The sequence below is a fragment of the Peromyscus eremicus genome, chromosome 11 (genome assembly GCF_949786415.1).
Source record: "Peromyscus eremicus chromosome 11, PerEre_H2_v1, whole genome shotgun sequence".
In the NCBI taxonomy this organism is placed as follows: domain Eukaryota; kingdom Metazoa; phylum Chordata; class Mammalia; order Rodentia; family Cricetidae; genus Peromyscus; species Peromyscus eremicus.
Window position 1 is genome coordinate 72,548,751 of NC_081427.1, and position 12,546 is coordinate 72,561,296.

The following is a 12,546-nucleotide window of genomic DNA, read 5'->3' on the forward strand; positions in this document are numbered from 1 at the left end:
GTGTGATCTTCCTTGCCGGCTGCCTCCCGCTCTCCAGCGCTGCCTTCCTGAATGGCTGGCTGCGTCCGGCCCTGGACCTGGCCCCCCGACACCCGAGCTCCCTGATCGTCGCCGGCGTCTTCGCCCCGCATCCTGCTCGGCTCTCCCCGCTCCCCGCACTCTTGAAGCCGGGCGAGGGCTCCCGCCGGGACAGCGGCGGCGGCGGCGCGGGCAGCCCCGGCCTCGGCTCGCGCTCGGGCTGCGGCCCCGACTCCAGCTCGGACTCCGGCCCGGGCCCCGGCTCCTCCAGCGGCGCTCGCAGCAGCAGCAGCCGAGGCGGCTCCTCCAGCGGCGCCTGCAGCCGCGACCTCCTCCTCTGCCGCCGCCGCCGCCGCCGCCGCCGCCGCCCTCGCCGCTTCCTCTATGTCGGCTCAGCCCGCGCGCTGCGCGTAGCCCGAGCGGCCGGCGGGCGGGCGGGCGCCCGGCGCGGGTGAGCGAGTGTGTGTGCGAGTGTGTGTGTGCGCGGGGGTGCGGGCGAGGCGGAGGGCGAGTGTGTGCGCGCGCCGTGGCCCATGCCCGCCGCCCCCGGCGCTGCGCCCCGCGCCGCTCCCGGCTGCCGCCTGTGCCATTTCTGATTTTGCAACTTGGGGAAGAAGAAAAAAGCGAGAGAAGGGAGCTCGCTCGCCGGGGGGTGGGGAGGGGGGAGAAAGAGCGCGGCCCCCCCAGGAACGGAGCGCGGGGGGAGCGGGCGAGGGGAGCAGGGGTGTTGGGGGGGGAGCCTGAGAGCCTGGGGGGGCTGCAAAAAGAGAGAAAGAAAACAGCAGGAACCACAACAAAACGCCAGCAGGGCGGGCGGGCGCGCAGCAGCAGCGGGGCGGCCGAGGCAGTAACGGCGGCGGCAGCGGCGGCGGCGCAGGCAGAGGCCGGTGCCCGGCTCGGGCTCGGCTCCGGCGACCCCGGGGCGCCCGGTGGGCCCCCCGCCCCCTCCCCCTCCCCCCTTCCCCTTCCCCTTCCCCTCCCAGCGCGCCCGCGCGCCCCGCGGCCCTCGGCGAGCAGCTCGGCTCCCCCCAGCGCTCCCCGGGCCCAAAGATATGGCAATGGTAGTTAGCAGCTGGCGAGATCCGCAGGACGACGTGGCCGGGGGCAACCCCGGCGGCCCCAACCCCGCAGCGCAGGCAGCCCGCGGCGGCGGCGGCGGCGAGCAGCAGCAAGCGGGCTCCGGTGCGCCGCACACGCCGCAGACCCCGGGCCAGCCCGGAGCGCCCGCCACCCCCGGCACGGCGGGGGACAAGGGCCAGGGCCCGCCCGGTTCGGGCCAGAGCCAGCAGCACATCGAGTGCGTGGTGTGCGGGGACAAGTCGAGCGGCAAGCACTACGGCCAATTCACCTGCGAGGGCTGCAAAAGTTTCTTCAAGAGGAGCGTCCGCAGGAACTTAACTTACACATGCCGTGCCAACAGGAACTGTCCCATCGACCAGCACCATCGCAACCAGTGCCAATACTGCCGCCTCAAGAAGTGCCTCAAAGTGGGCATGAGGCGGGAAGGTGAATATTTCTTCTCTGCTTCTCTCCCTGCGCTTCGCCCGCCTCCCTGCTCTTTCTTTCTCCCTCGCCCGGGTGGTTGTGGCTGTGGGATGGGGCTCCTGTGGTCCCAGCCGGTCCGGGCTTCCCAATCCTCGCTGCCTTCCTCCCCCAGCGTCCCCCCCCCCCCTTCCAGCTCGCTGCCGCTGCCTCCCCCTCCCGGCCTGCGCTCCTCTCCCCGGCTCCTCCACCCCTCCCGCTGCCTGCTCAGGATTGTGTCCCTGGGATCGTGAGCTGTGGTTTAAAAATCCCCTCCCTTCCTCCGTTGGATGTGCTCCGTGTGTGTCTCGCTCCCGCCTGTGTGTGAGGATGCTTGGGGCTGTGTTGGCATGAACTTGGGCAGGGGTGCTTATTTCTCGCAGAAAACTGTTTCCGTGTTGGTTGTTTATGTTTTTGTTTTTATTTTCTTCATTTCACTTTCCCCTCCACCTTACCCTGCCCTTTATTTGGAATGGGAGAGGGCTGGGGCTGGAGGACCCAGAACCGCAGGGTCATTGCTGCCATCATCCTTTAGGAAGCTTAGCTTGGAAAAAGAGGAGTGAGATTTATTGCACTTGTAGGTCTAATTAGGGGGAGGGGGGCTTCTGGCCAGTTCACTGGTTCCCTCTCCCCTTCTGGGATCTGGGGCCGCCTCCTCCCGAGCTGTGGCCTTGTTTTCACCCCACTACTTTGAAAGGAAAGTTTGTGACTGAACCCTGCCTTCAGAGTATTGTCATTTTTAGAGCTTGATACTCGTTTTATTTCTTCATCAAACTCCACCCTCTGCTTAAATACTGCATACAAATTACAATTTACAACGGCATTTACCGATCCTTCTGATTTGGCTTTAATGCATAGACTGCAGCTGGCATCAGCTTCTGCGTCATTTAATCGATGTGTTGTATGTTTTTTTTTATTAAACACAACTTTTGATGTTGAATCTGGATATGCTTCATGTTCATGTGGCATGAGATGGAGCACTTTTCTTACAAATATATTTAGCGGTTTATAGTTAAAGTTTATCTCCTGACAACCATTAAAGATATCTTATAGTCAAATTAGTGAACCAGTCAATTTTGCAAAATGTAGATTACTTCTTCTTGTAATTGACTTCAAAATTATATTTTATATGTCACAAGAAAATAAATTGAATTCCTTCAGATCTCAAGGAGAAGGCAAATATGACGACTTCATTTCTAGCTCCAGGGAGATTCTGTAGGCATCTGGGGGGGGAAAAAAAAACAACTTTGAATTGTGATCTCATTTAATTGAAAAATAACTGCCAAGTTCAAAACTATAATTAGAAAAAGTATTCTCACCATTGTGTTTCAAGAACGTAAATTGCACTGGAACTCTCCCTGGAATTAGAACCAAAGAAAACAGTGCCCAACCTGAAATAGGAGAGCTCTGTGGACATGGACCTATCTCTACTAATTTGTTGTGGGTGGGAGGGAGAGTTCAGAAGCCCTAACTTTCCCTAAAGTTGTCTTTGTTTACATGGCAATTTAAAATGCTGGCGCTGTCGAAGTAAAACATACACATAAAAAAAAAAAAACTTTGGTCAGCTTTAAGAACTCACAGCATGCTTACGTTTTGCATTCAGATGGTTAATGAATCCAGTGTTTTTGCAGTTGCAAGCTCGTGCATTCACTGGGCAAAAGCTGGCTGCAGTGGCACCGCGCAGGACAGACATTAATTATATTTCCTACTTTTTTCAATAATGTTTGGCTACTGTAAGTTCAACTTTTTCTTGAAATATTTCAAATTTCTGTTGCTTTTTATAGTGAGAACTTTGTATGGGGCGAGCAGGAGCGGGGAAGATGGGAGAGGGTTGTGGGATGCTTACTCTCTTTTCAAAAGTTGTAAGTGGTCAGTAAGATATGTAACTTGTATCTCTTTTAAAGATAATTCTGTAGCACTTTAGAGATTATGGGAACATTTTATGCACCGAACGCTGCTGCTTTGCAAGTGAAGAGTGCATTAAGGCTTGTGCCTGGTACTACAGCCTTTCTCGGGTTTCACTTTTTTTTTTTTTTTTAACTTCGATTTGTATCATTCTGGAAGGATGAATGGGGTTTCATTTATCTGTGTGTTGCTTCTTAGTAGCTGGGGGGTTGGGTGGTACTTTCTTGGCCAGGCAGAGCTAGGGGCCTTGAAGTCAGGCCTAGTTCTTTCCTGGCTGAAATAGCCAAGGGTGCAGGCTATGGAAGAACACATCGAGCCGGTGAAGGCAGAGGGCTTCACCCCAGATCTCCCCAGATCTCCTGGCAATGTGGTCTGTGAGTGAGAGCCAGCAGGAGAAGATGCGTGTGACTGCCGGAAAGAACTGCATTGCGTTGGGTGCGCGCTGCGGCTCGGCGATGTTCACAAGCCCCCTGGATGCACATTGCCTCTTTTCTCTCTTTCTTTTTGTCAGCGGTTCAGCGAGGAAGAATGCCTCCAACCCAGCCCAATCCAGGCCAGTACGCACTCACAAACGGGGACCCCCTCAATGGCCACTGCTACCTGTCCGGCTACATCTCGCTGCTGCTGCGTGCAGAGCCCTACCCCACGTCTCGTTATGGCAGCCAGTGCATGCAGCCCAACAACATCATGGGCATCGAGAACATCTGCGAGCTGGCCGCGCGCCTCCTCTTCAGCGCCGTCGAGTGGGCCCGCAACATCCCCTTCTTCCCGGATCTGCAGATCACCGACCAGGTGTCTCTGCTACGCCTCACCTGGAGCGAGCTGTTCGTGCTCAACGCGGCCCAGTGCTCCATGCCCCTGCACGTGGCGCCGCTGCTGGCCGCTGCGGGCCTCCACGCTTCGCCCATGTCCGCGGACCGCGTCGTGGCCTTCATGGACCACATCCGCATCTTTCAGGAACAGGTGGAGAAGCTCAAGGCGCTGCACGTCGACTCTGCCGAGTACAGCTGCCTCAAAGCCATCGTGCTGTTCACGTCAGGTGAGGATGCGGTCGCGGGGAGGGCAGGCTGTGCCGGGAGCTGGCGCGGGCACCGTGCGGCGGGAGCCCAGCTCCCCGCATCTCCCGCGCCGCCACGGTCGCTGTGAGGCTCGGCCCTCACCCCACCTCAGGCCTGCCCAGGGTCTGCAGCCCCTGTACGTGGATGTCGCGGGCCGCGCCGCTGCCATCTTGCGAGCTTAGCGTTCCTGGAGCGGAGGAGGCTCCGGTGAGGCCGGCGGCCTGGCCTGATGGCCTGGACCCCCGGGCGGGCTTAGACCGAGGCGACGGCCTGGGGAGGGGAGAGGCATACACTGTGGATAGTCTGGCTGCGTGTGTGTGTGTGTGTGTGTGTGTGTGTGTGTGTGTGTGTGTGCCAGAGCTCAGCGTTTCTGGGGGAGGAACGATAGAGAAGGAAGAGAACGTGGGAAGGTGGCTTCCTACTCTGTGTGGCACTCTCCTTGGATGAGTTTCCCGACAGTGAGACACAGACAGAGGCGGAAAGAGAAGAATACGCACAAATAAATCATAAATAATCCCGCTTTATTGCTGCCTGATTTTCCCTTATCGGAAACCATTCATGTTTGCAGTTGCTGGGGTTATTGAGGGTCGTAAAAAACGGATTCGATCTAAACAAGAATGATAAAAAAAAACAAAAGCAATACTGTAAAGCCCGCAAGCATGAGAGGATTGCGGGCCGGGAGATAAATTTCATAGCTATGCAAAACACACGAACATTGGAAATTTAAAAGGATGCCTTAAAAATATCAAATTAAGTGTAGGCGGTGGTAGCACGCATGTTAACAATCTCTCTTATGATAGATGGTTCAAATTAACTTCCAGGAAAGTGCATTAACGTTGCCTTTGAAGGGCTCTGGTCTGAGCGTGTGAGAACACTAGCCGCCTTTTATTATTGGAACCTGCAAGAGGGAGACATATAAACACCAGGGACAGCAGGTAACAGCGGAAATACAAACAAAGCCCGAGAGAGGACTCTGGTGGGGCAGAGATGCTTAGATGGGCCTTGCCCACTATGAGTAAGGTTAGCTGCGATTTTACCACTGCTATTGGTACTGTTGTTTTTAATTCCTCCATTAGGAGAACAAATAAACCATTCTAATAAATCTATCCTAGAGCCAGGCCCTCCAAAGCCAAATTAAAACCATCCTTGAGCAGAGATGGCAAAAATCTCTTTCCTAAGGCCTTGCTGAACAGTAAGCAGTGGGATAATATATCACTATTTCTTGACTTCCATGCATGAAGAATCATATTTACATTGTATCAAAATGACTCTTAAATTTGCACAATATTGTAATGTGGCAAATGTAGTATTAATATCGATCAGAGCAGCAGATAATTTATTTAGACAAGAGCAGCTCATTTGTATGCAAGGTGGCCAGAGCCATGGACTTGGGCCGCTCCCCCACGCCCTTTACTTTCAGCTCAAATGCAGGTCTGCTAGTGAGAGGGGGGGGGTTATTCTTTGCAAGGTGCAAAACTTAAAACAAATGGAAGATTTATTGAACAGGTTCCTCGGTGTTTGAATGCGTTTTGTCTTAATAAGTCTTCTTGATAGAAATGTGTTTTTCAAAAGTGACAAAGAGCCTGGGAAGCAGCGACCGGGATCCTTTGACTCTGGCAGGCCTAGGCCTTGCTGGCGCTATCCTACCCATAGCTTTAGCCAAATCCATCAGGAATCCAGCCAGTGAAGAGAAGCTAGGGTTTTAAAATCTCACCCAGCAAAGTGTCTTAAAGCAGACGTGTGACTTGGAGCTGGACAGAGGTTTTCTCAGGAAAGGTCTCTCTTCCCCTTCCTGATGTGCCTGAAGTTCTTCGAATCCCTTCGACTTTGCTGGTTGTGCGGGTTCCCAGAGAGAGGCCTAGGATTGTGGGGGCTTCAGGGAACATTGCAGAATTATGCAGGCTTCACTTATAAATTTTCCACCCTAAAGCATTCCTGTGAAAAGTTCTTTAAAAAGAAAAAAGTTTTCCAGAGAAGTTTTTGAACCATGTCTTCAAGGTGCAAAGGGTGCTGAGAAGTGAACAATAACAATATTTTGTTGGGAAATCACAGGCAGACTATCTGAAAATGGAAATAGAACTGTCAGTAGTAATTCACCCACCTCCCTTCCATACAGAACATTTCCACTTTTGACTAAACTTGTTTTGATTGCTAGCCAGAAGGGAATTCATGGGAAGAAGGGAATTCATGGGAAGCCTTCTCAAAGTCATCCAACTTTTAAGCAAACTTAGAATGATGGAAAGGACAGTTTTAGACATATTGTCCAATGTGGCTCGCTCTGGCAAGTATTTGAAGCTGGCATGGGGGTCCCCCGTGGTGGTTTTCACATTTGGCCTCCGGATGGTATGTTTAATCCTTAATATTCTGGACAGCATCCAAAGACTAGGTCATGACCTGAACTTGCTTTTAAAAAAATTCTTTAATTCATATACCTAAATATTCCTTCAAATAAATGAGACTGACTCTGAAAAGAGCCATCTAGTTAACATAAATACAATAAATCCATTTTCAGCACAATAATAACTTTGATTTCTAGTTATGGCAGCTGATTACATCTATATTTCCTGAGCACTAAACTCTTCTGAATGCACAACATGAAATACATTCTCTGCACTACAAAGGCTAAGCTGGGAGGGCCTGAGCAGTAATGGTTATTTATTTACATAATTTCTTTTCCATATACTGTAGAAGAATTATTGAAGGTTCCCACATTGACACTACCATATAAAAAGTGAGACGTGGATTTTGTATATTCTGTCTCCTTTTCTTATCTGGAATGTAATTCATCAAGGGCAAATATGTACTAAATTACACCCTTTGCTCCTCTCTTTGCCACCATAACCCTCCAACTAGTTCCAGCACACACGCTGTCTGTCCACAGATGGGGGGATTCTGCTGCAGGGTGAATGACTACTGAGTGTGTGAAACTGGGCCAGAACTAGGACTCCTGTTGGATGACTGGTACCTGAGAGGCAGACCCACCTACAGAAATTCCATCTCAAAGGTGGAAGCAGCCAGTGCAGGGCCCTAGTGTACCTGTCCAGGCTTCTCCTTCTTGGAGTCACCTATGTGGGAGTGAGGAAGTGACCTTGTAACCTGGGGGCCCTAATGTTTTACTGACCTGAGGACATGTCATATGGACCTTTAAGGAAAAATCTGTACATCTTTCTCATATTGTGTTGTCTGTGGCTTAGACTATCCCATGGCACGAGGGACAGAAAATGTATGCAACGCAAGATATATGTAAATACAAGTCTGTTTGATGGCCATTCAGCAAGGCTATGCTGGAAAGCAGGCCCAAGGACAGATCTCAGAGCCCCCACTCTAAGCAGTGAAGCCCCAAGTGCTCCTGGCCTGGCAGTGCAGGCCATAATAATCTCCCTGGCTTCCTACCTCAGACCAGTGTGGGTTAGTGCACCAGCTGGATGGAGTAATTAGACATCTGAGAGGGACCCAGGCTGGAGCTGAGGTCAAAGGAGACTTGCCTCCGAAGTTCTGAGTTATCACTAGTTTTATTTATGTATTTGCTTGAGGCCATGCCCTTGTAGATGAAGGTGGTAGAGAGCTTTGTGACTCCAGCTCTTGAACTATAAGGGTGCACAGCATGGAAACAGCGGGCACAGATTTGGTTTTGAATAGTTTGTTTTCTTGGGGGTCACACTTCCCCATTATACAGTGTCCTTTTACAGGTGGTGTCATACATAAATTCCTTCCCCCATCTCTATATTAGCAAACTATGTCTTTGATATCTAGTCAACCTCCTGACTGGCTAAGGGTTCCTCTCTGATCTCCCTGATTTTAAAATATGTATTATTAATATTAAGAAATGGCATAGGGAGTAAGGGGAAGTTTCCCTCTGTTTCTCTAATTCCATGCTCCTCTTCCTTGGCTGGGACTTGGTTGGTGGACATGGGTAATCTGCTCTCTTGAAATACTTTCAGAGGACCCAAAAGGGCTTTGGTTGGTTTGAAATAAGCACAAAGGTCTCCAGTTGCCATCACTGTATGAAGGTGCCTTGTCCCTTTTCTAGTCCTGCTGCAGGAAACCTATCCCCCCAAAAAAAAATTCATCCTTAATTCCCCACTCCCCCACTTCTGAGACAGAAGCATCAGCTGCCTCTAGCCTAGCTTTGTGTCTGCTCACTGTAGATGTTTCCTTTCTGCGGCCTGGAGTAACTGAGCCATGTTCCTCCTGATTATTGTATAGCTTACAGAGATGTGACCGGTTTTCCATTTCTTGATCTAAGGAGCAGAGAGAAGTGTCCCCTCGCACTGAGGATTTGTTACGCAGTCCTTGCTTGCAGACATAGTTGATCTCAAATCCTGTATTGCTATAGCATGGGCTTGATCTGACTCTCGGTTCTGACAGCTTGTGATCCTTACCTCCCGCCACGTGTATTCACTACACAATCTAGCTTCTCCTTGAGCTTGCTGGTTGGGGTCATTTCGATTTGAGAGAGACTCAAAGGAGCCTCTTAAAACTGCTTCCAAGGCTGCACATTCCTTCGGGGGTCCCAAGTACCCCAAAATCAGGAGGGAAAGGGGCAAATGCCTTTCTTTTAATGAGCACAACCAGAAAGATTCTCCCCTACAGGAGAGAACAGGTTGCTATCCACAGCAAACATGGATTCACCATCGGACATTATTTAATCCAAAGGTGAAAGAGGAAAACCAAGGGGTGGCGAGGTTGTACTTCTGTGTGTCTGTATGTCTCTCCCATGTTCCCCTAGGCGTGGGGAGGTGGATTTATTTTTATTTGTATGGTGGATGGGGAAAGAGAATGTCAGGGAAGGGGGCAAAGAGGCACAAAGGGAAGGGTTTATTTTCTTTTTCTTCTTCTTTTTTCCTTTTCTCCTCAAAAACATTAATGGCCGTGTGCCCTTACTGCTCACTAACCTAACCGTCTGTCCCCTTTCCCTGTCTCTCCTTCCTGTGGCTGCTCTGGCAGATGCCTGTGGCCTGTCGGATGCTGCCCACATCGAAAGCCTGCAGGAAAAATCGCAGTGTGCCCTGGAGGAATATGTGAGGAGCCAGTACCCCAACCAGCCCAGCCGCTTTGGCAAGCTGCTGCTGCGCTTGCCCTCTCTTCGCACGGTGTCCTCCTCTGTCATTGAGCAGCTCTTCTTCGTCCGATTGGTAGGTAAAACCCCCATCGAGACTCTCATCCGAGATATGCTGCTGTCTGGGAGCAGCTTCAACTGGCCTTACATGTCCATCCAGTGCTCCTAGACCTGGGGCGTTTCCACCTGCCCCTCTACCCCACCCCTAGAGACTAAGAGGACTCACCCAGACCAAGGACTCATCAGCCTTGGGGATGTGGTATGATGGACCAGGCAGGCCAGGCAGAGGGGAGGAGGGCTAGGGACAAGAGCAGCCTACTCTGCAGGGATGCAGTCTGAGCTGAGAACCAGGAGAAAAAAGACTTATTTAGGGTCTGATGTATAGAGTACATTGGAGAGGAAAGAAAAGGACCTCGTGTCTGGTGAGAAAATGAAAACAAATTTTTCGAAGAGAGGACCATGAGAAATTTAATAAAATAGAAGGACTCTAATGGACCTTCCAGGATTTATTGTGGATGGATGTGGATATATTCTGTACAGAAAACAACTCATATGGAAGTGGACTGAATCCTATGTAGAAACACACACACTGAACATTGTTATTCATTTTGTAAAATACTAGTCTTTATTTTCATTTTTTGTAAAATTTAAACATCGTATGCGCATAAAGAAAAAGGAACAAGATTAGGGGAAAATAACATTTTCCAAATAATTATAAAAAATGTCCTGTGTCTATGTATCTATATCTGTTTTGTATTTTTTTCTGGTTCCAAACCAGATTTCCTGTGATTCTATACTAATAATTTTTGATATAACCCTTTGCTTCTTATAATGAGTGCGATATATGTTGTTGAGGCTGTTCTTCAAGAATTAAAATTGAAGTGAAAATTTAAACAAAAATAAAAGAATTTAGCAAAACCCATGTGTCTGGTTACTTGAACTACACCCTCAGAGCAAGAGAAACCCCTGAATAATTTCTGTCTTGAAAACTGTTAGAATCTGGATTTTTGAGAGGGAGAGGGGACTTTTAAGGCCCAGTACGAAGTTTGCTGGTCTGTTTCTTACAACCACTGCATTACTTTTGTAAAGCCGATGAAAAGGCCAGGCTGTGTGGGATGGTGTCGGAGGGGAAGGCAGGAGCCTGGGTGGCAGACAGACGTCTTTGTGATTCCACTCCAAGGGCAGCAGCCCTGAGCACAGCTAAGGCAGAGGATGGGGCAGGCTGCCTTGCCTTTGGGGCACAATTTCCAGGCACTGTAGGCCTCACAGGTCCCCTCAGACCCAGTCTCAGCTCACCTACACTCTAACTGCAAAGGTGGGGAGAATTTGCAAAGGCTTGCCTAGCAGACCTGGACGAGGTGGAGGGGGGACTCCTCAAAACTTTTGAGTCTGGATGGGCCACTGACTCTAGGTCTTGCCCCTCGCTGCCTCTGGGCAGGAACTGGGACACCAGCACCAGGGATTTTGACTTTGCTCCCTTCTGTGCCTCCCTGGAGATCTGCCTGGAACTGGGGCTCTGGTAGGTGGTGGTGGGTGTACAGAAGCCACCCACTGCCACTCCCTACCAATCCCTCCCCCATGGCACTTCAAAGCTGGAAACTAGTAGTACTAGTCAGGAAGCTGAGCTGGCTTGGGTTCTTCCTGAAAGTGCCATTTGGACCCAGTGACCCTTGGAGGAGAGATACCTCTTCTTGAGGCATCTAGCTGGGCATGCGTTGAGGGGCAAGCTCTGTGACAGCCTTCAGAGTATGAATGTTTTATGGGATCCAAGTTGGAGCTGTGAGAACACATACTGCCAAGGGAACGCTTCCTTAACGTATTAATAAAGCCAGATCTTTAAAAATAAAACCTCTCTCTCACATACATCCCCCACCCCCTGGCCCCAGACAGGCTTAGCTGAGGCAAGAGCTCACTTTCAGGAATCATCTGTGATCCTGTGCTTTCCTTTTGCTGTCTGTAAGTTCCCAGGCTCCTACAATTCTTAAGCGAGCCCCACCTGCTTGGCAGTTTTTAGTAATTTGGGTGCAGCACAGCATCTGCTAAGCCACTCTGTAGGTCAATGGCCTCAAACCAGGCCGCTAGAGGACTACCTAAGCTAGGGCAGCTAGGCAGGCTGGGTGGGCGTGGAGCCTTCGGGCCTACATTCACTTTCCTTCAGTCTGGACACCCAAGGCACAGGGGACTCCTGGGAAGTACTGGGAATGCTCACAGACAGGCTAGTGGCAGAGTGTGTGGGTTCAAGAGTGGACTGCAGCCTGGGTACTGAGTGGGAGGGGATCCGAGCTGCCAGGAGAGCTCACTGATCTTTCCTGCTCTCTTGAAATGAGATGTAAATATATTCATTACAATGTGATCCCGATGATGAAAACAGATAAACATTTTTCGTAGTTCAGAAATGTACTTTTCAATTAATTTCAATATGGAGGCCCAAGCACAAGATGCCTGGTGTAAAAAAAAGGCGGACAGCACAGGTCCAAGATGCACAGTGCACTTCCTCAGGACTCCAGGGCGTCTGCGGTCATTTGACTCTGGCCGACTGGTGGGGTCAACAGGGTGCTGGGGAATCCTAGCGACTTTTGCAAGCCTGGCCCAACTCCCAGCCATTCCACGATGTGGAAAGAAGCGCAGGCCTCCCTAGAGGCACCTCCAGGAGCCAGGAAACATGGAGGGGGGAAGAGGAACCAGGGATATGTGCATGCCCACTGGTCCGTTTGGGAATTCCCGGCACTAGTTTTTTCTTCCAACCTGCAATATATAAGGAGAGAAGGTTGTGTTTCTGGAATTAGAGATGTAGGTCTCTTCCTAAAATAGAGGAGGACTCTACAAGACTCTGGAGTTGTGCACCCACGCCAGGCTGGACAGCTACTTGAACCTTCAAGCTTCCCTTTCGGAGCACAGAACACAGAAAACACACACACACACACACACACACACACACACACACACACACACACACACACACCTGCTCACCCTGAGGGAATGTTG

The 12,546-nt window shown here is 50.7% G+C and overlaps 1 protein-coding gene across 1 annotated transcript; it reads left to right on the forward strand.

Annotated features, from left to right (window-relative positions):
- The first annotated feature begins 987 nt into the window (after positions 1–987).
- Positions 988–10,479, forward strand: Nr2f1 (nuclear receptor subfamily 2 group F member 1). The gene is made up of 3 exons (XM_059276641.1): positions 988–1,524; positions 3,956–4,483; positions 9,450–10,479. Exons 1-3 carry the CDS (start codon positions 1,071–1,073, stop codon positions 9,728–9,730), a joined length of 1,263 nt encoding a protein of 420 aa, XP_059132624.1. The 5' UTR covers positions 988–1,070; the 3' UTR covers positions 9,731–10,479.
- Positions 10,480–12,546: the final 2,067 nt, after the last annotated feature.

What these genes read in the sequence shown, in the direction of transcription:
- Nr2f1 (XM_059276641.1), top strand. Translation starts at nt 1,071, where the DNA reads ATGGCAATGGTAGTTAGCAGCTGGCGAGATCCGCAGGACGACGTGGCC. An exon ending in AGTGGGCATGAGGCGGGAAG is followed by an intron (nt 1,525 to 3,955) that starts GTGAATATTTCT and finishes TCTTTTTGTCAG; the next exon opens with CGGTTCAGCGAGGAAGAATG. An exon ending in CATCGTGCTGTTCACGTCAG is followed by an intron (nt 4,484 to 9,449) that starts GTGAGGATGCGG and finishes CTGCTCTGGCAG; the next exon opens with ATGCCTGTGGCCTGTCGGAT.